This window comes from Elephas maximus, chromosome 26, assembly GCF_024166365.1.
Source record: "Elephas maximus indicus isolate mEleMax1 chromosome 26, mEleMax1 primary haplotype, whole genome shotgun sequence".
Lineage (NCBI taxonomy): Eukaryota > Metazoa > Chordata > Mammalia > Proboscidea > Elephantidae > Elephas > Elephas maximus.
This window is the reverse complement of record NC_064844.1, coordinates 24,826,303-24,852,697: the sequence shown is the minus strand read 5'-3', so window position 1 is coordinate 24,852,697 and position 26,395 is coordinate 24,826,303. Positions and strand designations below refer to the sequence as shown.

The window sequence follows — 26,395 nt, the reverse complement described above, 5'->3', positions numbered from 1 at the left end:
CTTTGCTTTTAGTTTAGTCCAGTTGTGCTGACTTCTCCTGTATCATGTGTTCTTTCTCTTCACCTAAAATAGTTCTTGTCTACTATCTAATTAGTGAATACCCCTTTCCCTCTCCCTCCCTCCCCACCATTCAAACTTTTTCTTGAGTTCTTATAGTAGTGGTCTCATACAATATTTGTCCTTTTGCGACCTATGAATTTCATTGAGCATAATGCCTTCCACATTCCTCCATGTTATGAGATCGTTCATGGATGCATCATTGTTCTTAATCATTACATAGTATTCCATTATATGAATATACCATAAGTTATTTATCCATTCATCCATTCATGGGCACTTTGGTTGCTTCCATCTTTTTGCTACTGTAAACAGTGCTGCAATGAACATGGGCATGTATGTATCTGTTTGTGTGAAGACTCTTATTTCTCTAGGATATATTCCAAGGAGTGGGATTGCTGGATCCTATGGTACTTCTATTTGTAGCTTGTTAAGGAAGTGACAAATTGATTTCCGAAGTTGTTGTACCATTTTACATTCCCACCAGCAGTGTATAAGTGTTCCAGTCTCTCCACAACCTCTCCAAAATTTATTATTTTGTGTTTTTTGGATTAATGCCAGACTTATTGGGGTGAGATGGTATCTCATTGTAGTTTTGATTTGCATTTCTCTAATGGTTAATGATCGTGAGCATTTCCTCATGTATCTGTTAGCCACCTGAATGTCTTCTTTGGTGAAGTGCCTGTTCATATCCTTTGCCCATGTTTTAATTGGGTTATTTGTCTTTTTAGTGTTGAGTTTTTGCAGTATCATGTAGGTTTTAGAGATCAGACACTGATCTGATTTTTCATAGCCAAAAAATTTTTCTCAGTCTGTAGGTAATCTTTTTACTCTTTTGGTGAAGCCTTTAGATGAACATAAGTGTTTGCTTTTTATCTAGTTTCTCTTCTGGTGTTTATGCATTGTTAGTAATGTTTCATATACTGTTTATGCTGTGTATCAGGGCTCCTAGTGTTGTCCCTATTTTTTCTTCTATGATCTTTATTGTTTTAGATTTTATATTTAGGTCTTTGATCCATTTTGAGTTAATTTTTGTGCATGGAGTGAGGTATGGGTCTTGTTTCATTTTTTTGCAGATGGATATCCAGTTATGCCAGCACCATTTGTTAAAAAGACTGTCTTTTCCCCATATAACAGACTTTGGGCCTTTGTCAAATATCAGCTTCTCATATGTGGATGGATTTATGTCTGGATTCTCAAATCTGTTCCATTGTTCTATGTATCTGTTGTTGTACCAGTACCAGGCTGTTTTGACTACTGTGGTGGTATATAGGTTCTAAAATCAGGTAGAATGAGGCCTCCCACTTTTTTCTTCTTTTTTGGTAAAGCTTTACTTATCTGGGGCCTCTGTCCCTTGCATATGAACTTGGTGATTTGTTTCTCCATCTCATAAAAAATGTCATTGTTATTTGGATTGGGATTACATTGTCTCTATAGATCACTTTGGGTAGAGTAGACATTTTTACAATGTTTAGTCTTCCTATCCATGAGCAAGGTATGTTTTTCCACTTTCCGTTTCCCTGTTTTGAACCTTTTTTAAAATTCTTGATTTATTTTTGTGATTTCCCTATCTGGTTTGGTATCTGGTTGCTCTGTCCTTTGTTCTAGTCTTGGGTTGTTATCTGATGTTATTGATTTTGTAACCAGAGCGCTCCCTTTAATATTTCTTGTAGTTTTGGTTTAGTTTTTGCAAATTCACTGAAATTCTATTATCTGGAAATGTGCTAATTTCACCTTCATATTTAAAGGCCATTTCACTGGATACATGATCCTTGGATAGCAATTTTTTTCCTTGAAGGCTTTGTATATGTCATCCCATTGCCTTCTTGCCTGTACGGTTTCTGCTGAGTAGTCCAAGCTTAGTCATATTGACTCTCCTTTGTAGGTGACTTTTTGTTTATCCCTAGCTGCCCTTAAAATTCTCTTTTTATCTTTGGTTTTGGGAAGTTTGATTATATGTCTTTGTGAATTTCTTTTGGGATCTACCTTGTGTGGGGTTCGATGAGCATCTTGGATAGATATCTTCTCATTTTTCATGGTATCAGGCAAGTTTTCTGCCAACAAATCTTTAACACTTCTCTGTACTTTCTGTCTTCCCTCCCTGTTCTGGTATTCCAGTCACTAGTACGTTATTTCTCTTGATAGAGTCCCACATGATTCTTAGGGTTTATTCATTTTTTTCTAACTCTTTTACCTGATTTTTCTTTGAATATATTGTTGCCAAGTGTTTTATCTTCTTTCTCACTAATTCTGACTTCCAGTTCCTCAATTCTGCTCCTCTGACTTTCTATTGAGTTGTCTAATTCTGAAATTTTATTGTTAAACTTCTGAATTTCTGATTGCTGTCTCTCTGTGGATTCTTGCAGCCTATTGAATTTGTCGATATGCTCTTGAATAACCTTCTTAATTTCCTCGACTGCTTTATCTGTGTGTTCCTTGGCTTGTTCTGTGTTTTGCCTGATCTCGTTCCTGGTGTCTTGAAGCGTTCTGTGTATTAATCTTTTGCATTCTACCTCTGGTAATTTCAGGAATATATCTTCTTCTGGAAGATTCCTTGGTTCTTTGTTTTGAGACCTCATTGAAGTAATCGCGGTCTGCTTCTTTATGTGATTTGTTATTGCTTGTTGTCTCTGAGCCATCTACTGGTTATATTAATTTATTTTATGTTTGCTTACTGTGTCCTAGATTCTTGCTTTGTTTTGTTTTGATATACCCAAATAGGCTGCTCAAGTGAGCTAGATTGATTATTAATGCCTTTGAAACTCTAATGTCCTGTCACTAGATGGCTAGAGCTGTTACGAGGTATATGAGCCTAGGAGTCCATTCACTTTTCTTGTATGGATTCAGCTCTGGTGTCCAGGTAGTCGGCCACCAAGTGTGTGGTGCGGGCTCTCACCTACAGTCTTAGAGGAGCAGTGTTGATTGGTGTATGCACAAGTATCTAGATGCAGCAGAGGGTAACACTCTGAGCAAGGCAGGGGGCTGACAACTGTCCCCCGAGTGTCTGTGAGGAATGCATGTCCCTGTTCCTTAGAGCACACTGGTGTCAGCTCTCTAGCCAGACCATGGATGCCCAATGCTGTTAGTTGTAAGGACTTGGAGTCATCACTTATTCTTGGACCCCATCATGGGTACCACACTATTTCTAAATTTTATTTATTTATTTTTCCCTCACACTTAGATCATAAGCCAGCTCCCCCTCTTCCCACTGGGCCATGCTGCACCGTCATAGCTAGACAACTACCAGCCTGCCACTTTCTACTTTTCACCTAGCCCCTAGCCCCATACACCACCTCCTCCCCTTCCTGCTGGCCCCCAGATCCGCCCAGCTCCACCTGCCAGCTGCCCCCTTTCTTTCTTTCTATCTCTTTTCTTTTCTTTGTTCCCCCCAGTTAGTCCCATACCCTACCCATTTTCCCACCAGCCCTCACCATGCCACTGTAGCTAGAGCACCCCTAACTCAGGCCTGTCACCGCACCAGGCCTGCACTGTCCTCCTCCTACCACTCGAGTGGCTGCTGAACAGAGGGAAATGAAAGCATACATCTTCCCATCTGACACACCTACTTATCTGGCAAGGGGCTATGAATGCTCCTACATTGCTGGATCAACATCAGGAGGCAGAGAGCACCCACCCAATTCACTCTCAACCACCTCATGAAGCCAGCGTACAGCAAAGCGGGCTCGCCTGCCTGCTGCTGCCCTGCCCACTCAGACAAGGTGGTGAGAGCTATCATGCCCACAGACAAGCAAGCAGAAAAGTACAGCTGACCTGCCCGCCCTGACATATCAAAGCAAAACAAAGAAGCAGGGTGAAAGAAACAAACACACAACCAATCAATCAATAATACCTTAATGTCTAAGAGATAGCAGATAATATCAAAACATATGGAAAAGCATGATAAGATGGCTCCAGAAAGTGACCAAAATAAGGAATCAGATGACCTTCAGATAGAAGAAAAGGCAGTGGAACTACCTGATATGGAATTTAAAAGACTTATATTTAGGGCTCTCCAAGAGATTTTTTTTTTTTTTTTTTAAGAGATTAGGAAAGGTTCAAGGAAAACACAGACAAAACCAAGGGAAAAATAGACAAAATCATGGAAAACAGCCAAAACCAACAAAAACATAGCCAAAAATCAAGGAAAACACAAAGAAACAGAAGAATTAAGGAAAACAATAAAAGACTAAAACATCAAAATAAATAATTAGAAATCATAAAGAACAGCAACTAGAAATCCAAAAGATAAACAATAAAATTTCAGAAAAGGACAACTCAATACAGGGTTTTAGGAGTAAATTTGAAACAAAGGAAGACAGAATCAGTGAGGTTGAAGATAAATCCATGGACACTACTTTGAGGAAAAATCGGAGAAAAGAATGAAGAAAACCTAAGAATTATGTGAGACACAATCAAGAGCAAAAATTTGCATGTGATCAGAGTTCCAGAACAGGGGGTTAAAATGGAAAACATGGAGAAGATTCTTGAAAGTTTGTTGGCAGAAAACTTCCTAAATATCATGAAAAATGAAAACCTGACCATTCAGAAAGCTCGATGAACCCCATATAGAACAGACCCCAAAAGAAAATCTCCAAGACATGTCATAATTACACTTGCCAAAACCAAAGACTAAGAATCCTGAGAGCAGTTCAAGAAAAACAAAGTCACTTACAGAGAGGAAACAATAAGACTAAGCTCTGATTTCTTGGCAAAAACTATGCAGGAAAGAATTCGGTGGGGTGATTATATAAAACCTTGAAAGAAAAAAATTGCCAACCAAGAATAATATATTCTACAAAACTCTCTCTCAAATACATGGTAAAATTAGGCCATTTCCAGATAAGCAGAAATTAAAGGAATTTGTAAAATCCAAGCCAAACTTACAAGAAATATTAAAGGAAATCCTTCAGTTAGAGAACCAACAACATCAGGCCACAACTGGATTCTAGGACACAGGACAGCATCAGCCAGATACCAACCTAAGTAAAGAGCTTTCAATAATAAAACAAAGCTAAAAAGACTTAAAACAGGGAAACAGAGATGTCAATCTGTAAATGACAACAGTGTCAAAACAATAAAAAGGGGAATAAACAGTGTAGGTACAGAATTTTCAAATGGAGACAAAGTGAAGATGATATCAAGTAATGAAAGACTGGTTCAAACTTAGGAAGATAGGGTAAATTTCAAGATAACCACAAAGATAGTTAACCTACTCATCAGAATAAAAAAAGAAAAACATAAAGTCTCAGGAAACACAAAATCTCTCACATGAAAGAACAGAAAAGAAAATCCACAAACGAAAGGAACTCAGCACAGGAAAGTAAGAGGAACAAAGAGATATCAGTGCCACACACACACCAAAAAAACTATAATATGACAGCAATAAATCACACCTATTGATAATCACACTGAATGTAAATAGCTTAAATGTACCTGTAAAGAGACAGAGAGTGGTAGAATGGGTTAAAAAAGCACGACTCATCAATATGCTGTCTGTAAGAGACACAACTCAGACACAAAGACACAAATAGTTTAAAAATCAAAGGATGGAAAAAAATATCAAGCAAACAGTAACCAAAAAAGGACAAGAGTGGCAATACTAATCTCAGATAAAATAGATTTTAACGCAAAATCAACCTTAAAAGAAAAGGAAGGACAACATAGAAGGCATAACCTTAATAAATATCTATGCATCCAAGAACAGGGCTCCAAAATACATAAAACAAAGTAAAAACACTGAAAAAAGAAATAAACGGCTCCACAATAATAGTAGGAGAATTCAACACACCACCCTCAGTAAAGGACAGAACATCTAGAAAGAAACTCAGCAAAGACACAGAAGAGCTAAAGGCCAGAATCAACAAACTTGACATCACAGGCATATATAGAACATTCCACTCAATAGCAGCAAAGTATACATTCTTTTCCAAAGCACACGGAACACTCTCCAGAATAGACCACATTTTAGGCCACAAAGCAACCCTCAATAAAATCCAAAACATCAAAATAATACAAAGCATTCTCTTTGATCACAGCACCATAAAAGTAGAAACCAGTAACAGGAAAAGCAAGGAAAAAAATCAAATACATGGAAACTGAATAATAACTTGCTTATGAGTCAGAACTGATTCAACAGCACAAGTTTTAAAAACAACTGGGCAATAGAAGAAATCAAAGAGGGAATAAAAAAAATTCCTAGAATCAAATGAGAATGAAAACACATCATACCAAAACCAAAGGCAGTGTTCAGAGGTCAATTTATAGCAATAAACACACACATCAAAAAAAAAAAAAAAAAAAGGAGGGATCCAAATCAAAATGTTAGCCCTACAACTCAAACAAACAGAAAGAGAACATTAAAAGAAGCCCTTGGGCACCAGAAGAAGTTAAACAATAAAGATTAGAGGAAAAATAGAGAACAAAAACAACAGAAAAAATCAACAAGACCAAAAGTTGGCTCTTTGGAAAGATCAACAAAATCAACAAACCACTGGCCAAACTGACAAAAGAAAAACAGGAGAGGAAGCAAATAACCCAAATAAGAAATGAGAAGGGGGACATTACAACAGACCCAGCTGAAACAAAAAGGATCGTAACAGAATACTATGAAAAATGGTATTTCAACAGTTTGAGAACTTAGAGGAAATAGAGAAATTTCTACAGACACACTACATACCTAAACTAACACAAGTTGAGATATAAAACCTGAACAGACCAAAACAAGAGAAGAGATTGGAGTGGAAACAAAAAAACTTCCAACAACAAAAAAAAACCTCTGGCCCAGATAGCTTCACTGGAGAACTCTACCAAATGTTCAGAGAGAGCTCACACCAGTACTATTCAAGTTATTTCAGAGCATAGAAAATGAAGGAATACTTCCAAATTAATTCTACGAAGCCAGCATAATCCTGATACCAACGTCAGGCAAAGACGTCACACACACACAAAAAAATTACAGACATCTCATGAATATAGATGCAAGAATTCTCAACCAAATCCTAGCCAATAGAATTTAGCATCATACCAAAAAAATAATACACTATGACCACGTGGGATTCATACCAGGTATGCAAGGATGGTTCAACATTAGTAAATCAATCAATATAATCTACCACATAAATAGAACAAAGAAAAAGAACCACCTGATCATCTCAATTGATGCAGAGGAGGTATTTGACAAAGTCCAACACTCATTCCTGACAAAAACTCCCAATTAAATAAAAATTGGAAGGAAACTCCTCAACACAATAAAGGGTATCTATACAAAACCAACAGCCAACATCACTATCAGCAGAGAGATGCTGAAAGTATTCCTCCTGAGAATGGGGACAAGACAAGGATGCCCTTTATCGCCACTCCTATTTAACATTGTGTAGAAGTCCTAGCTAGAGAAATAAGGCAAGAAAAAGAAATAAAGGGCATTCAGATTGGAAAGGAAGAAGTAAAACTATCCCTACTCACAGATGATATGATCCTATACAAAGAGAGTTCCAAAGATTCCACAAGAAAACTACTGGAACTGATAGAGAACTTCAAAAAGGAAATTAGTAAAACAATACCATTTATAATAGCCCCTAAAAAAATAAAATACTTAGGAATAAATCTAACCAGGGATTTAAAAGACCTATACAAAGAAAACTGCAAAAGGCTATTGCAAGAAACCAAAAAGACCTACATAAATGGAAAAACAGACCATGCTCATGGATAGGAAGACTCAACATTGTGAAAATGTCAATTCTACCCAAAGCAATCTACAGATGCAATCAATCCTGATCCAAATACCAACAGCATTTTTTAAGGAGATGGAAAAATTAATCATCAACGTTATATGGAAAGGAAAGAGGCCATGGATAAACAAAGCATTATTGAAGAAAAAGAACAAAGTAGAAGGCCTCACACTACCTGATCTCAGAGCCTACTATACAGCCATGGTAGTCAAAATAGCCTGGTATTGGTACAACGACAGACACATAGAACAATGGAACAGAATTGAGAACCCAGATGTAAATCCATTCACCTATGGTCAGCTGATCTTTGACAAAGGACCAAAGTCCATTAAGTGGGGAAAATACAGTCTTTGTAAGAAATGGTGCTGGCAAAACTGGATGTCCATCTGTAAAAAAATGTAACAGGATCCATACCTCACACCATGGATCAAAGACCTAAATATAAAACCTAAAATGATAAAAATCATGGAAGAAAACGTAGGAATAACACTAGGGGTCCTACTACATGGCATAAAGAGAACACAACCATAACTAACAATGCACAAACACCAGAAGACATAATAAATGGGAGCTCCTAAAAATTAAACACTTAAACTCATCAAAAGACTTCACCATTAGAGTAAAAAGAGAACCTACAGACTGGGAAAAAGTTTTGGCTACAACATATCTGACAAAGGTCTAATCTCTAAAATGTATAGAATACTTCAATACCTCGAAAACAAAAGACAAATAACCCAATTAAAACACGGGCAAAGGATATGAAGAGACACTTCACCAGAGTAGACATTCAGGCGGCAGGCGGCTAACAGACACATGAGGAAATACTCGCAATCATTAGCCATTGGAGAAATGCAAATCAAAACTACAATGAGATAACATCTCACCCCTACAGTACTGGCACTAACCAAAAAATCACAAAATAACGAGTGTTGGAGAGAGGTTTTGGGGAGATTGGAACTCTTATGCACTGCTGGTAGAAATGTAAAATGGTACAACCACTACGGAAATAGCGAAATACCATATGATCCAGCAATTCTACTCCTACGAATAAGAGCTGTCACATGAATAGACATATGCACACCTATGTTCATTGCAGCATTATTCACAATAGCACAAAGATGGAAACAAGCTAAGCGACCATCAACAGATGAATGGATAAACAAATTATGGTACATACATGTAATGGAATGCTAAACAATGATAAAGCACAGTGATGAATCCACAAAACATCTCACAACATGGATGAATCTGGACGGCATAATTCTGAGTGAAATAACTCAACCACAAAAGGACAAATATTGTATGAGACCACTATTATAAAAACTCAAGAAAAGGTTTACACAAAATCTTTGCTTGTTACAAGGGAACGGAGGGGTGGGGAGAAGAAATCACTAACTAGATAGTAGACAACTGTCAACTTTGGCGATACACAAAATAGGGGAAGTCAGCACAGCCTGACGAAGACAAAGTAATGGAAGCTTCCTAGACACATCCAAACACCTTGAGGGACTGACCTACTGGGACTGAGGGCTAGGGACCATGGTCTGGAAGGACATCTAGGTCAAATGGCATAACATAGTTCAAAAAGAAAATGTTCTACATTCTACTTAGGCGAGTAGTGTCTGTGTCTTAAAAGCTTGCGAGTGGCCATCTAAGATACATCTGTTGGCCTCATCACATTTGGGGCAAAGGAAAATGAAGAAAATCAAAGACACAAGAAAAATACTAGTCCAAAGGACTCAAGGACCACAGGAAGCACAGCCTCCACCAGCCTGAGCCCAGAACTAGGTGGTGCCCGGCAACCGCCACTAAATGCTCTAACAGGGATCACAACAGAGGGTCCTGGGCAGAGTGGGAGAAAAATGTAGAACAAAATTCAAATTCACAAAAAAAGGTCAGACTTACTGATGTGATAGGGGCTGGAGGAACGCCCAAGACTATGGCCCCAGACACCCTGCTAACTCAGCACTGAAGCCATTCTCAAAGTCTACCTTTCAGCCAAAGTTTAGACAGGCCTGTAAAACAAACAATAACACACACGAGGAACCGTGTTTCTTAGCTCAATCAAGTATACGGGACCAAATGGGTAACATCTGGCCAAAAGCAAAGCTGAGAAGGGAGGAAGGGACAGGAAAACTGGACATACGGACATGGAGAGCCCAGGGCAGAAAGGGAAAGGGGAAGAGTGCTGACACATTGTGGGGAGTGCAACTAACATCACAAAACAATTTGTGCATAAAATTTTTGAATGAAAAACTAATTTGCTCTGTGAACTTTCACCCAAAACGTAATAAAATTAAAAAGCAAAAAAAGATATTGATAATTGGGACATGAGCAACAGAAAAATAAGAATGTAGCTATTACATTTAGAAAGCAATTTCTGGATACTGAAGCGTTTTTTTCTCTAGAATAGGTGATGAGTTACGTTGAACCACAGGAATTGCTTGTATTTGATCATTTTTTATTTACAAAAACAGCCATTGCATAGAAATGTTCTCTTGAGTTGTTCTAAACTCAATCTCCTCCTAACCCATAAGGTTTTAAGACCCTAAGTGGCCTTGTCTTTGTTTCCCTTCCCTAGGAAAACGCAAAAAGAAGAACACGGGTCACAGGCCGGGACTGTGCCAACACAAGGCAGTCCTTTCCGCTCAATCAATATCCCTGAGCCTATTCTTCCAACTGAAGACTTCACAAACCTTTTGCCTTCTCAGGCATATGAAAAAGGTACAGTTCACAAATCACACTGAATTAGCCAAGCATTCGTTCCTTTATTCCTAAAGCTTAGGTAATAGTTAAGTATTGGGCTTAAATCCTTTACCCCTTATTAAAATGGTGTACTGCCCAGATTTTTTCTCTTGTAACTAGAATTTAGAAGAATCCCAATTAAAAAAACACAAAACTAATAATACTAATCTGGGTACTTCTAAATTGCAAATGGGTTAAAAATAATTTCTTGCACAACTAATACTATACCAAACATAGGAGGAAAATGTTAAAAATGTTTCACTGAAATAAGTTGTTTATATTTTCCACATTCCTTCTCAATATGTTTCCCCCTGAATACACATTTTTTAAATAGCTGTATTCTTAGCATAGATAAAATTTTATGTTTGATTGTTTTCAGCCCTAATTGTCAAGCAGTGATCTCATTGGCAGTTTAATTCTGTACCCTTCTTTCTTTGGAAAACCAGAGCTGCTGCTGTCTGTGGGTTGAAACATTCATCAGCCACATCCCCGATCTGAGAAAACAGATGTTATAAAATGGCCTACTGGCAGTGGGGAAGAAACTGGCTTTCCAAGGAGTGTCTGAGGCTTAGTGACCTGTGTTCAACTCAGTTTTAAAAAACAAGAAATGTTTGCTACATCTTTATATCCTCAACAATGTCTAACAAACCACCTTTTACAGGGGAGAATGAATGTAGATAGCAAATTGTTTAGATGAATTTCCTGTTTTTTATTGGTCTCATGTAGAAAATACCCAAAAGATAAGCTCAAAGATGTCTCAAGGAATTGTAAGCTTTTCAAGGGTGGGGTCAGTAGTTTTCTATGCTTATAGCTTATGGAACAATTTGATTCATATATTCATAGACAATAAGTGTATTTTGAATAACTGAATACAAAATCTAAATCAAATGACTTTTAATTGGTGTAATAACTACAAAATACAGATCTGCTTTTTATTTTTACTTTTTTACCCATTCGAGTAGTTATTTTACAAGCTGGTTGGTACAGCCAAGTAAAGCTCCTTGGATTTGTCTGGGGAGTGGGTTCATTGCAGGCAGCTGTGTTTTCTCTACTCTGTTACATGGTAAGCGAGACAGGAAAGGAGGATCTTGTTGGAGAAGAGGACAGGATGGCTTGCAAAGTGGAGTCAGATTGATGCCAGTTCTGGGGCAGCTGAACACATTCAAAAGCTAAAAGACTAAAAACTATAGTATTTGCAAAGCATGTTGTTACATTTATTGGTATTAGAATTTTTGCCTCTTCTGACAATGTGTAACAGCCCTCAGGGAGAGGAATAATCACAGAATTTGTTGAATCCACCTATCTAAATGATTCCAGTACCCAAATGGGTTTTAATTAGCTGTTTTGTGCCTTCTCCTCCTTCCTTTTCCCTAAATAGCCATGGTCATAGTTTATTCTACCGAGTTGTTGCAGAAACTTGGGGATCATGTATGACAATAAGACATTCTGGTTATAATTGGTGGTAACTTACATTAAAACTCATGGTGACAGCATCAAACTTTCAGAAAGCATCTCCTTACCCACTGTTAATGATCAAATGGTGCATTTATTTCCTGTGGCTGCCATAAGAAATTATCACTAACTTGAAACAACAGAAATTTATTCTTTCACAGCTCTGGAGGCCAGAACTCTGAAATCAAGGTGTTGGTAGGGCCTTCTAATACCCAAGGTGTCAGTGTCCCTCTGAAGGCTCTAGAAGGAAGTCCTTCCTTGCCTCTTTCAGTTCCTGGTGGCTCCAGACGTTTCTTGGCATATGGTTGCACAACTCCAACCTCCGCCTTGGTCTTCACGTGGCCACCTCCTCTGCGTCTGTGTTTTCTCCTCTTCTCTTATAAGGATACTTGCCATAGGATTTAGGACCTTACTTAGTATTTCAGGATGATTTCATCTCAAGATCTTTAATTTAATTACATCCGCAATGACTCTTTTTTCCAAATAAGGCCACATTTACAGGATCCAGGAATTGGCTCTTGGTTATACCTTTTGGGAACCACCATTCAACCCACTACACTGCTGACCCTCAAGTTTTAGGGAATTTACGTTCGAGAGGCAATGCAGGATAAAAAACAAAACAAAGTAAGTAGATGCAATCCATCAGATCCAGCTCCAAGGAGGGTTGGAGAATGTGCAGATCCTTTGGCCAGATACAAGGCTCTAGGAAGAAAAAAAAAATTTTTTTTTTTTTTCCATCTGGCTGTCTGGTAATGGTCACTGTCACACAGGGAGTTCCCAGCCCCACCCAGAGGAATGATAGAGTCTGACATACTCTAACACCATAATTGGATCATTCTGGCTGTTATCATTTTTACCATCATCATCACCAAAAGGACTATCATAGTTAAACAATAATTTAGCACTTACTGTGTGCCAGGTATCATTTTAAGTAGTTTACATGTATTAACTAATTGAATTCTTACGGTAATCATATGAGGTAAATTTGACTAGTATATCTTTTACAGATGATATTATAGCACTGAACACACAATAATATAATTTTCTTTCTTTACTGCTGTGTCTTCTCCACTGAACTATAAAATCTGTGAGTCTTTCAACAGTGCCTGGCACATAGAAGGTTCTCAGTCAGTGCTAACGGAATGAACACTGATTGAAAGTTTTCCTTTCTCTGCAGCCCAAGAGTCCAGATCCCTTCATGTAGGAGACAGTAACGTGAAGGGAATGATGGGCCCTGGTAAGTGACTCTTATGTGAGTTTTCTTTTCTTCCAGCAATTCTTCCCATTCTCTTCTTTGACTTTCCCTGTTTCTACTCCCTCAGTCCCAAACGAGGCATGACAGAACATAGGCAAAGTAATGGTTACTCAGCTTCCAAGATGTGTGCTGGACTAGGTCAGCTACTCAGTTGAAGCCACGGAGAAAGAAGCATTCAGGAAGTTTCAGAGAAAACCAGTATTCTTGGTTCTTTCTGACTTATTTCAATTACCAATGAATTAACATTTACTTGGAGGTCACAGGTGTATGTAGCATGACATAAATGCCACACATTTTAAAGTTTATTTAATTTAAAAGTTATCTACTTAGTAGACTATTCATCTGAATTTTATAAATTGTTTCACCTTCCCTCCTCCTTCCCTCTCCCCCTTTCTTTTTCCTTTCTGCAAATTACCATTTTAAGGCCAAGGAGGACAAACTGCAAAAGAAGACATTGTTTTTGACACCTTTTTTCTTCCTCTTTCTGTACTTTCTTCCCAGTAGTGCTCCAAGCACCTGGTGGGCTCACTCAAAAGGAAGCAGATATGACGAGTCAGTACATATTACTATAAATTAGTTATATTATTTTTTTTAAAAAGACCTTACTTACATGTGCATAGCAATAAAGGATATATTTTGTTGTTGTTAGCTGCCATCGAGTTAAGTGGGCCCCAACTCATGGACACCAAGCACAATGGGATCGGACTATTGTGATCCATAGGCTTTTTTATTGGCTCATTTTTGGAAGTAGATTGCCAGGTCTTTCTTCCTAGTCCACCTTAGTCTGGAAGCTCCACTGAAACCTGTTCAGCAAAGTCTCCACTGACAGATGGGTGGTGCTTGTACATGATGTGCACTGACTGGGAATCGAACCCAGGTTTTTCACATGCAAGGAGAGAATTCTAGCACTGAAACCACCACTGCCCCCAAAAGAGCATATAGATGCCATGTATATATCCTACTTGTGGAAACTGTTAATATTTAATTGGTATATTTGGGAAAGGCTACTATTATTAATCCTCAATGGTTACTTGTACCCAAACAGGGGCATAATAGTTAAGATTTAGTAACAATTTTTTCCCTCAAAACTCAGATCTTGATAGTGACTGTTATTTTTCAGGACTGAACCCAACAACTCCAGAAGTGGAAGAAAACCTCAAGCCTTGCCTCTCGGCTGATATTCAATCCAAGGGTCATCTTCCCTCCGGTGTGTGGAGGCAGCCTAAGGATAGCAAAGAATGGGGCGAAGAATATGTCACAAAAGACCACCCAGATAAACTCAAGGAAGTTGGCCAGGGCAGACACACCTCCTTGGAAAACGTTTTATGTGAAACTTCTTTAGCTGGTAAGTCCCAAAGGGTAATGCAGGCTGAAATTTTAAAGGACAAGATGTACCAAGGCTCTAGAATCCTGGCAATTTAGAGACTCAATGGAAGTATGAGACCACCTAGTCTCTGATTTCCTTTTTGGATAAAGAAACTAGAGCCTATAGAGATGAAGGGGGCACACCTGAAGTCATCTGGCTAGTTGGGACTACCACCTTGATTCTGGGTATTCATGACATTGAATAATGGAATGCTTTGGGGGGAAAAAGGCATAAAACCAATCGAGAAGAGGCACCATTCTGTGAGCCATTTAATCAGTGATCTAGAATCTTCAATATTTGCATCTTTTATCAGTAGCCTACCACCAATAGCCAATGATCATGAAGATGGTGCAAGACTGGGCAACATGTTATTCTGTTGTACACGGGGTTGCCATGAATCAGAGTCAACTTGACCAACTACCAAAATATCAAACACACCAACAGGGTGCCTCCTGCTGTCCCTTCCCTTCTTCTTTTCATTCCTATCATAAATTGCTATTGAACGTTTACTGTGTATCAGCTGATGAATGGCATTTCCCTTCAACTATTTTGGGGGAAGTAATTTTTTTAAATTAATTTTTATTTTTACTACCAAATATATGCAAAATTAAATAGTACTAAATACTTTATTATGAAGAACACTAGCCACCACTTAGAACATTTTAATAGGTTCTTCTGATACTTGCTTCCATGTTTAAAAAAAATTGTTTTTGCTGCTATTTTGTTAACAGCACTTTATTGAGGGTTAATTTAAGTAGAGTAAAATGCACAAAGCATAACTTAAACTCATTCTCTTTTTACATATGTATGCCCCCTTGTGACCACTACCCAGGTCAAGATATACAAGATTTATTTTATACCAGAAAGTTCCCTCATGCACCTTTCCAGTCAATATCTACTCAGAGAATCACTATTCTGACTTCTATAGCATAAATTAGTTTTGTCTGTTCTTGAACTTCCTATAAATGGAATGATACAGTATGTACTCTTCTGTAACTGGCTTCTTTCTCTCAACTTAGTGTTTTTAATATCCTTCTATATCATTGCATTTAATTCATTCAGGAGTTCATCCCTTTTTATTAATTAGTAATATCCCACTGAATGAATTTACCACAGCTTGTTTATTCATTCTCCTGTTATTGGACATTTGAATTGTTTCCAGTTTGAGGCTATAATGAATACAACTGAAATGAACATTCTCATACAAGTTTTTTTTTTTTACATATTTCCCATTTCTCTTGGGTATATACGTATGAGTGGAATCACCGAGATACAGGATAGGAATGAGTTTGACTTTAAGAGAAAACATCAAACAATTTTCCAAAGCGTCTGGGCCACTTTTTTTTTTTAATAATTTTTATTGAGCTTTAAGTGAACGTTTACAAATCAAGTCAGTCTGTCACGTATAAGCTTATATACACCTTACTCCATACTCCCACTTACTCTCCCCCTAATGAGTCAGCCCTTCCAGTCTCTCCTTTCATAACAATTTTGCCAGTTTCTAACCCTCTCTACCCTCCCATCTCCCCTCCAGACAGGAGATGCCAACACAGTCTCAAGTGTCCACCTGATACAAGTAGCTCACTCTTCATCAACATCTCTCTCCAACCCATTGTCCAGTCCCTTCCATGTCTGATGAGTTGTCTTTGGGAATGGTTCCTGTCCTGGGCCAACAGAAGGTTTGGGGACCATGACCGCCGGGATTCCTCTAGTCTCAGTCAGACCATTAAGTCTGGTCTTTTTATGAGAATTTGGGGTCTGCATCCCACTGATCTCCTGCTCCCTCAGGGGTTCTCTGTTGTGCTCCCTGTCAGGGCAGTCATCAGTTGTGGCCGGACACCATCTAGTTCTTCTGGTCTCAGGATGATGTAAGTCTCTGGCTCATGTGGCCCTTTCTGTCTCTTGGGCTCATAGTTGTCGTGTGACCGTGGTGTTCTTCATTCTCCTTTGATCCAGGTGGGTTGAGACCAATTGATGCATCTTAGATGGCCGCTTGTTAGCATTTAAGACCCCAGATGCCACATTTCAAAGTAGGATGCAGAATATTTTCATAATAGTATTATTTTGCCAATTGACTTAGAAGTCCCCTTAAGCCATAGTCCCCAAACCCCCGCCCTTGCTTCGCTGACCTTTGAAGCATTCAGTTTATCTCTGGGCCACTTTTTACCCCCACTGGTAATGTACAGGAGTTCCAGTTGCTTCACTTCCAACACTTAGTATGATCAGTCTTTTTAATTCTAACCATTCTCATGGGTGTGTAGTGGTATCATATTGTGGATCTAATTTGCACTTCCTATGGCAAATGATATTAAGTACTTTTTCATACACTTATTGGACATTTGTGTATCTTCTTTTGTGAAGTGCTTATTTAAATTCTTTGCCCAATTTTAAAAATTAAGTTGTTTGTCTTTTTATTGCTAATTTGTAGATTTCTTAATATATTCTGGATATTTTATTTCGGTCTGCTACTTGACTTTTCACTTTCTGAATAGTCTTGTGATGAACAGAACTTTTAAATTTTGGTGAAGTCCAACCAAAAACTGCCGTCTAGTCGGTCTCGCTCATAGCGACCCCATAGGGCAAGCTGTAAATCTTTACAGGAGCAAACTGCCATATCTTTCTCCCATAGGTGAGGTCTGGTCTATCGATTAATTTCTTTTTTATTTTTTAAAATAGCTTGTGACTTTGGTATCATTTCAATAATTTTTTTCCTACCCCAAGGTTGTGAAGATATACTCGTACATTTTCTTCAAAGATCTTTATAGTTTTAACTTTAACATTTAGGTTCATGATCAATCGTGAATTAATTTTGATGTATGGTGTGAAGTAGGGGTCCAGGTTCACTTTTTTCACATATGGCTATTCAGTTTTTTCAGTACCATTTATTGAAATTACCTTCCTTTCTCCACTGAATTGCATGAGAAAAGTACAGTGATCACATATGGGTAGGCCTAATTCTGGACTCTATATTCTTTTTTATTTCAATTAGCAGACAAATGACATCTTGAAAATATTGAGTCTTCCAATCCAAGAACATGGGATATCTCTCTATATAGGTCTTTAATTTTCTCAGCAAAGCAACAGAAAAAATATTATTTACATTTTTTTTGCCCTAGTGATCTCCGTCATCCTTCTCCACTCTGGCCCATTGTAAGTGCTGTCATCCTTGGACTTCTCACTCGTCCAAGGGATTCTCTTCACCTCTCTCTTATGTTAGATTCCTGGTTTTTTAATCCTATGTGTCCTTTCTTGGTTTATTCCCTTATTTTGATGGAGCACATACTTGGTCTTCCAGTTGTACATACTTGATTGATAATTTGGCTGAATATAAAGTCATTTTCCCTTATAATTTTAAAGTAATGGTTCTGTCATATTCCAGCTTCCAGTGCTGCCATTAGGAGGTCCAATATTATTCTAATCCCAAAGTTTGTGTATGTTATTTGACTTTTCTCTGTGGTAACTTTTAAGATCTTCTTTATATCCCTGGTGTACTTAAGTTTCACAGTGATGTGGCTGTCTCACAGTGATATGAAAGTCGTTTTCATTAATTATGCTGAGAACTCAATAGGCCCTTTTCTCTGAAATACATGTCCTGAGATTTTTTCTTCCTGTTATTAATTTGATAATATCTTCTCATCCATTTTCTCTGAAATTTCTAGCAATTTGATGTTGGATCTCCTGGGCTGGTTTTCTTAACTGCTACGTTTTTTCTTCTATTATTCTTCACTGTTTCTTCTCCTTTTCCTCTTCTCCTCCTCCTCCTTCTTTATTTCAACTTTTTATTTTGAGAGAATTGTAGATTCACACACAGTTGTAAGAAATAATGCAGAGAGATCCCATGCACCCTTTACCCAGCCCAACAGCACAGCTAGGATATTGACATTGACACCATGAAGGTCCAGGATCTCTGACTCCCTTCTGTTGACCTTTTATGGCCACACTCACTCCCACTCCCAACCTTAACCTCTGGCAACCACTAATCTGTTCTCTGTATATTTTTCTTATTCCAGAAATGTTACATAAATGGAATCATACAGTATATAGCCTTTGAGATTGGCTTTTCTCTTTTTTTTTTTTTAAATAATAATTTATTGTGTTTTAGGTGAAAGTTTACACAGCAAATTAGGTTCCCCTTTCATCTTGCTCAATTGGCATAACATAGTTTATAAAGAAACTGTTCTACATTCTACTTTGGTGAGTAGCATCTGGGGTATTAAAAGCCTGTGAGTAGCCATCTAAGATACTCCACCAGTCTCACCTCTTCGGGAGCAAGGGAGAATGAAGAAAACTAAAGACACAAGGGAAAGATTAGTCCAAAGGACTAATGAACCATAGCTACCATGGCCTCCACCAGACTGAGTCCAGTACAGCTAGATGATTCCTCATAGAGGGACAGAGCTGGAGAAAAATGTGTAATAAAATTCTAAGTCACAAAAAAAGACCAGACTTACTGGTCTGACAGAGACTGGAGAAACCCCGAGAGTATGGCCCCTGGACACACTTATAGCTCAGTAATGAAGTCACTCCTGAGGTTCACCCTTCATTCAAAGATTAGACAGGCCCATAAGACAAAATGAGACTAAATGGGCACAGCAGCCCAGGGGCAATGCTAAAAGGCAGGTGGGGACAGAAAAGCTGGTAATAGGGAACCGAAGGTTGAGAAGGGAGTGTTGACGTGTCATGGGGTTGTTAACCAATGTATACTAACTGTTTAATGAGAAACTAGTTCTGTAAACCTTCATCTAAAGTACAATTAAAAAAATTGGTTCCCCTTTAACAATTTTTATACAAACTGTTCCTTGCTATTGGTTGCAATTTTTATAATGTGTCAGCATTCTCATTATTTCCATTCTGTTTTCATTGATCTAGCTTTCTTTCTCCTCCTTGCCTTCTCATCTTTGCATTTGGGTAAATGTTGACTGTTTGGTCTCATATAGGTAACTGTTTAAGGGAGCACATTACTCATGGGTGATATTGTTTATTTTATAAGCCAACCTATTATTTGGCTGAAAGGTGACCTACAATAATAGCTTCAATTCCAGTTCAGAAGGCATCTTAGGGCACTAGTCTAGGGGGTTCCTCTAGCCTCTATTGGTCCAGTAGGTCTGGCCCTTTTTTTTAGGAATTTGAGTTTTATTCTACATTTTTCTCCCATTCTATTTAGGACCTTCTATCTTGTCATAGTAGAATGGTCTGCATCATCTAGTTCTCTGGTCTTAGATTAGAAGAGGCTGCGTTTCATGTGGGCTATCAGTCCCATGACTAGTTTCTTACTTCGGCCATTGATTTCCTTCAGTCTGTTTTGCTCCACAAGAGCAGAGACCGATAGTTGTATCTCAGATGGCCGCTCACCAACTTTTAAGATCCCAGATGATACTCGTTGAACTGGGATGTAGAACATTATTTTTGTGAACTATGATATGCCAATTGACTAAGTTGTCACCTGAGACTATGGGCCGAAGCCTTTTAACTCGGTAAACCAATTCTGCAAGTCATCTGAATATGTCTAAGAAACTTCCGTAACAGTGCCTCATATGTGATTTATTATATATGTGGATATATATGCAGCACACACAAATGCATATCCACACAGGCCTATGCTGTTGTTGTTGTTACGTGCCATCGAGTTAGTTCCGACTCATAGCAACCCTACATACAATGGGACAAAACACTGCCCGGTCCTGTACTATTCCCAAGGTTGTTGCTATACTTGAGCTCATCGTTGCAGCTGCTGTGCCAATCCATCTCATTGAGAGTCTTCCTCTCTTTCACTGACCTTCTACTTTACCAAGCATGATGTCCCTCTCCAGGGAAAGGTCCCTCGTGATAACATCTCCAAGGTATGTGAGACGAAGTCTTGTCATCCTTGCTTCTAAGGAGCATTCTGGCTGTACTTCTTCCAAGAAAGATTTTTTCATTCTTCTGGCAGTCCATAGTTCATTTGATATTCTTTGCCAACACCATAATTCAAAGGCATCAGTTCTTCAGTCTTCCTTATTCATTGTCCAACTTTCACATGCATATGAGGCGATTGAAAACACCATGGCTTAGATCAGGCGCATCTCAGTTCTCAAAGTGACATCTTTGCTTTTCAACACTTTAAAGAGGCCTTTTGCAGCAGATTTACCAATGTAATACATTGTTTGGTTTCTTGACTGCTGCTTCAATGGATGTTGATTGTGGATCCAAGTAAAACGAAATCCTTGACAACCTTAATCTTTTTTCCATTTATCATGATGTTGCTTATTGGTCCAGTTGTGAGAATTTTTGTTTTCTTTATGTTGAGGTGCAACCCATACTAAAGGCTATATCATCTTTGATCTTCATCAGTAAGTGCTTCAGGTCCTTTTCACTTTCAGCAAGCAGGGTTGTGTCATCTACACATTGCAGATTGTTCATGAGTCTTCCTCCAATCCTAATGCCCCATACTTCTTCATACAGTACAGCTTCTCTGATTATTTGCTCAGTATACAGATTGAATAAGTATGATAAAAAGATACAAGCCTGATCCACACCCTTCCTGATTTTAAACCACACAGTATCACCTTGTTCTGTTCGAATGACTGCCTCTCGTCTATGTACAGGTTTTGCATGACCACAATTAAATGTCCTGGAATTCCTATTCTTTGCAATGGTATCCATAATTTGTTATAACCCACCCATTTGTATAGTCAATAAAACATAGGTAAACATCTTCCTGGTATTCTCTGCTTTCAGCCAAGATCCATCTGACACCAGCAAGGATTTCCCTCATTCCATGTTCTCTTCCGAATCTGGCTTGACTTTCTGGCAGTTCCCTGTTGATGCACTGCTGCAACCACTTTTGAATGATCTTCAGCAAAACTTTACTTGTGTGTGTGATATTAATGATATTGTTTGATAATTTCCACATTCTATTGGGTGGGTACATATATGGATCTCTTCCAGTTGTTTGGCCCAGGAGCTGTCTTCCAAATTTCTTGGCATAGACGAGTGAGCACCTCCAGTGCTGTATCCATTTGTTGAAACATCTCAATTGGTATTCTTTCCATTCCTGGAGCCTTGTTTTTTCCCCAGGCCTTCAACAGGTTGGACTTCTTCTTTCACTACTATCAGGTCTTGATCATATGCTACCACCTGAAATAAATGAACATTGACTAATTTTTTTTGGTACAGTGGCTGTCTATTCCTTCTGTCTTCTTTTGGTGCTTCCTGCATTGTTCAACATTTTCCTTGTAGAATCTTTCAATATTGCAACTTGAGGCTTGAATCTTTTCTTCAATGCTTTTAACTTGAGAAATACAGAGTGTGTTCTTCCCTTTTGGTTTTCTAACCTTAGGTATTTACATATTTCATTATAATAATTTACTTTGTCTTCTCAAGCTGCCTTTTTAAATCTTCTGTTCAGGCTCTTTTACTTCATTATTTCTTCATTTTGCTTTAGCTACTCTATATTCAAGAGCAAATTTCAGAGTCTCTTCTGACATCCATTATGATCTTTTCTTTCTTACTTACTTTTTAATGATCTTTTGTTTTCTTCATGTGTGGTGTTCTTGGTGTCAGCCCACAACTTGTCTGGTCTTTGGTCATTTGTGTTCAGTGTGTCGAATCTATTCTTGAGATGATCTCTAAATTCAGGTAGGGTATGCTTAATGTCCACCACATGTCTATCAGTTTGTCCTACTGTGGTGGCTCACATGTTACTATGTCACTGGAAGTTTGCCACCAGTATTTCAAAAACCAAGAGCATCACCACTGGTTTTCCATGGAGCTTCTAGATCAAGACAGACTAGGACGAAGGACCTGGCCATATACTTCTGAAAAAATTAGCCAGTGAAAACCTTATAAATAGCAGCAGAACATTGTCTGATGTAGTGCTGGAAGATGAGCCCCTCAGGTTGGGAGGCACTCAAAAGATGACTGGGGAAGAGCTGCCTCCACAAAGTAGAGTTGACCTTAATGATGTGGATGGAGTCAAGCTTTGGGAACCTTCATTTGCTGATGTGACACGACCCAAAATGAGAAGAAATAGCAAGTATCCACTAATAATAGGGACATGGAATGTATGAAGTGTGAATCTAGGAAAATTGGAAGTTGTCAAAAATGAAATGGAATGCATAAAGATCAATATCCTAGGCATTAGTGAGCTGAAATGGACTGGTATCGGCCATTTTGAATCAGGTAATCATATGATCTACTATGCCAAGAGTGACAAATTGAAGAGGAATGGAGTCTCATTCATTGTCAAAAAGAACATTTCAAGGTCTATCCTGAAGTACAGCACTGTCAGTGATAGGATAATATCCATATGCCTACAAGTAAGACCAGTTAATACAACTATTATTCAAATTTACACGCCAACCACTAAGGCCAAAGATGAAGAAATTGAAGAGTTTTACCGACTCCTGCAGTCTGAAATGCATCAAACATGCAATCAAGACACATTGATAATTACTGGCAATTGAAATGCAAAAGTTGAAAACAAAGAAGAAGGGTTGATAGTTGGAAAATATGGCCTTGGTGACAGAAATGACAATGGAGATGGCATAATAGAATTTTGCAAGACCAATGTCTTCTTTACTGCAAATACCTTTTTTTCAACAATGTAAACAGCTACTACACACGTCATCTCGCCAGATGGAATACACAGGAATCAAATTTGACTACATCTGTGGAAAGAGATGGTGGAAAACCTTAATATCAGCAGTCAGAACAAGGCTAGGGGCCTACAGGAACACACCATCAATTGCTGATTTGCAAATTCAAGTTGAAGCTGAAGAAAATTAGAACAAATCCACAGGAGCCAAAGTACAACATTGAGTATACCTCACCTGATTTAGAGACCATCTCAAGAATAGATTTGATGCATTGAACACTAATGACCAAAGATCAGAAGAATTGTGGAATGACATCAAGGACATTATACGTGATGAAAGCAAAAGTTCATTAAAAAGACAGGAAAGAAAGAAAAGACCAAAATGGATGTCAGAAGAGACTCTGAAACTTGCTCTTGAACATACAGTAGCTAAAGCAAAAGGAAGAAATCATGAAGCAAAGGAGCTGGACAGAAGATTTCAAAAAGCAGCTTGAGAAGACAAAGGAAAATATTATAATGAAATGTGCAACGACCTAAGGTTAGAAAACCAAAAGGGAAGAACACTCTTGACATTTCTCAAGCTGAAATAACTGAAAAAAAAAAATTCAAGCCTCGAGTTGCAATATTGAAGGATGCTGCAGGGAAAATATTAAATGACGTAGGAAGCATCAAAGGAAGATGGAAGGAATACACAGAGTCACTGTACTAAAAAGAACTGGTCAATGTTCAGCCATTTCAGGAGATAGCATATGATCAAGAACTCATGGTACTGAAGGAAGAAGTCCAAGCTGCACTGAAAGCTTTGGGTAAAACAGAGCTCCAGGAATTGATGGAATACCAGTTGAGATGTTTCAACAAACGGATGCAGCACTGGAGATGCTCACTCTTCTATGCCAAGAAATTTGGAAGACAGCTCCCTGGCCAACTGACTGGAAGAGATCCATATTTGTTCCCATTCCAAAGAAAGGTGATCCAACAGAATGTGGAAATTATCAAACAATACCATTAATACCACATGCAAGTAAAATTCTGCTGAAGATTATTTAAAAGTGGTACTTCAACTGGGAACTGCCAGAAATTCAAGCTGGATTCAAAAGAGGACGTGGAAAAAAGGAAATCATTGCTGGAGTCAGATGAAACATCTATGTTTTGTTGGCTGTGTGGATTATAACAAATTATGAATAACACTGGGAAGAATGGGAATTCCAGAACACTTAATTGTGCTCATGTAGAACCTGTACACAAAGAGGCAGTCGTTCGAACAGACAAGGGGATGCTACATGGTTTACAGTCAAGAAAGTTGTGTTTCAGGGTTGTTTCTTTTCATCATACCTATTCAATCTGTATGATGAGCAAATAATCTGAGAAGCTAGACTGTATGAAGAGGAACAGGGTATAAGGATAGGTGGAAGACTTATTAACTATCTTCACTATGCAGAGGACACAACCTTGCTTGCTGAAAGTGAAGAGAACCTGAAGCACTTACTGATGAAGATCAAAGACTAGAGCCTTCAGTATGGATTATACCTCAACATAAAGAAAACAAAAACCTTCACAGCTGGGCCAATAAGCAACATCGTGATACACGGAAAATATTGAAATAGTCAAGGATTTCATTTTACTTGGATCCACAATCAACATCCATGGGAGCAGCAGTCAAGAAATCAAATGATGCATTGCATTGGGTAAATCTGCTGCAAAAGACCTCTTTAAAGTGTTGAAAAGCAAAGATGTCACTTTAAGGACTAAGGCGTGCTTGACCCAAGCCATGGTGTTTTTAATCGCTTTTTATACATGTGAAAGCTGGACAATGAATAAGGAAGACCAAAGAAGAATTGACGCCTTTGAATTATGATGTTGGCAAAAATACCAAATATACCATGTACTGCCAGAAGAACAAGCAAATCTTTCCTTGGAAGATGTACAGCCAGAAAGCTCCTTAGAAGCAAGGATGGCGAGACTTCGCCTCACATACATACTTTGGAGATGTTATCAGGAGAGACTAGTTCTTGCAGAAGGACATCATGCTTGGTAAAGTAATGGGTCAGCGAAAAAAAGGAAAATCCTCAACGAGATGAATTGACACAGTGGCTGGAACAATGGGATCAAGTATAACAACGCTTGTGAGGATGGTGAGGACCGGGCAGGGTTTTGTTCTGTCACACATAGGGTCACCGTCATGGATTGAACTGTGTCCCTCAAAAAATATGTATCAACTTGGTTAGGCCATGATTCCCAGTATTGTGTGGTTGTCCTCCATTTTGTGATTCTAATTTTATGTTAAAGAGGGTTAGGTTGGGATTGTAATACCCTTACCAGGACACATCCCTGAGCCAATATAAAAGGGTATGGCCTGCACCAGCTTTTATCTCTCAAGAAATAAAAGGAAAGGGAAGGAAGCAGAGAGTTGGGGACCTCATATCACCAAGAAAGCAGCACCAAGACTAGAGCCTATCCTTTGGAAATGGGGTCCCTGCGCCTGAGAAGCATCTTGACCAGGGGAAGATTGAGGACAAGGACCTTCCTCCAGAGCCTACAGAGAGAGAAAGCCTTCCCCTGTAGCTGACGCCCTGAATTTGACCTATTAGACTGTGAGAAAATAAATTTCTCTTTGTTAAAGCCATCCACTTGTGGCATTTCTGTTATGGCAGCACTAGATGACTAAGACAGTCACTGTGAGTTGAAACTGACTCGACAGCACGTAACAACAACAACAATATACTCAAGGTCGTATTTTGGCTCTCAGAGTCTTGTTTTCATTTTCTTCAGCTTCAACTTGTACTCCCATATGAGCAGTTGATGGTCTGTTCCGCAGTCAGACCCTGGCCTTGTTCTGACTGATGATATTGAACTTTTTGTTTGTCTCTTTCCACACATATAGTTGATTTGATTCCTGTGTATTCCATCCGGCAAGGTCCAAGTGTATAGCCACAGTTTATGTTGTTGAAAAAAAAAAGTTGCAGTTTACGTCTTTGCAATGAAGAAATCATTGGTCTTGCAAAATTCTATCATTTGATCTCTGACGTCATTTCTATCACCAAGGTCATATTTTCCAATTACTGATCCTTCTTTGTTTCCAGCTTTTGAATTCCAATCACCAGCAATTATTGATGTGTCTTGATTGCATGTTTGATCCATTTCAGACTGCAGAAGTTGGTAAAAATCTTCATCTTTGGCTTTAGTGGTTGGTGTGTAAATTTGAATAATAGTCACTGTCT

The 26,395-nt window shown here is 38.5% G+C and overlaps 1 protein-coding gene across 2 annotated transcripts in view; it reads left to right on the top strand.

The window, feature by feature from the left end:
- ARHGEF33 (Rho guanine nucleotide exchange factor 33) overlaps positions 1 to 26,395 on the top strand; it is a 78,507-nt gene that overhangs the window by 16,855 nt on the left and 35,257 nt on the right. For both annotated transcript variants that reach the window (XM_049870298.1, XM_049870299.1), the window contains exons 5-7: positions 10,366 to 10,508; positions 13,159 to 13,218; positions 14,357 to 14,581. In XM_049870298.1, the coding sequence (XP_049726255.1) occupies positions 10,366 to 10,508; positions 13,159 to 13,218; positions 14,357 to 14,581 (428 nt within the window). The remainder of the gene's footprint in view (positions 1 to 10,365; positions 10,509 to 13,158; positions 13,219 to 14,356; positions 14,582 to 26,395) is intronic.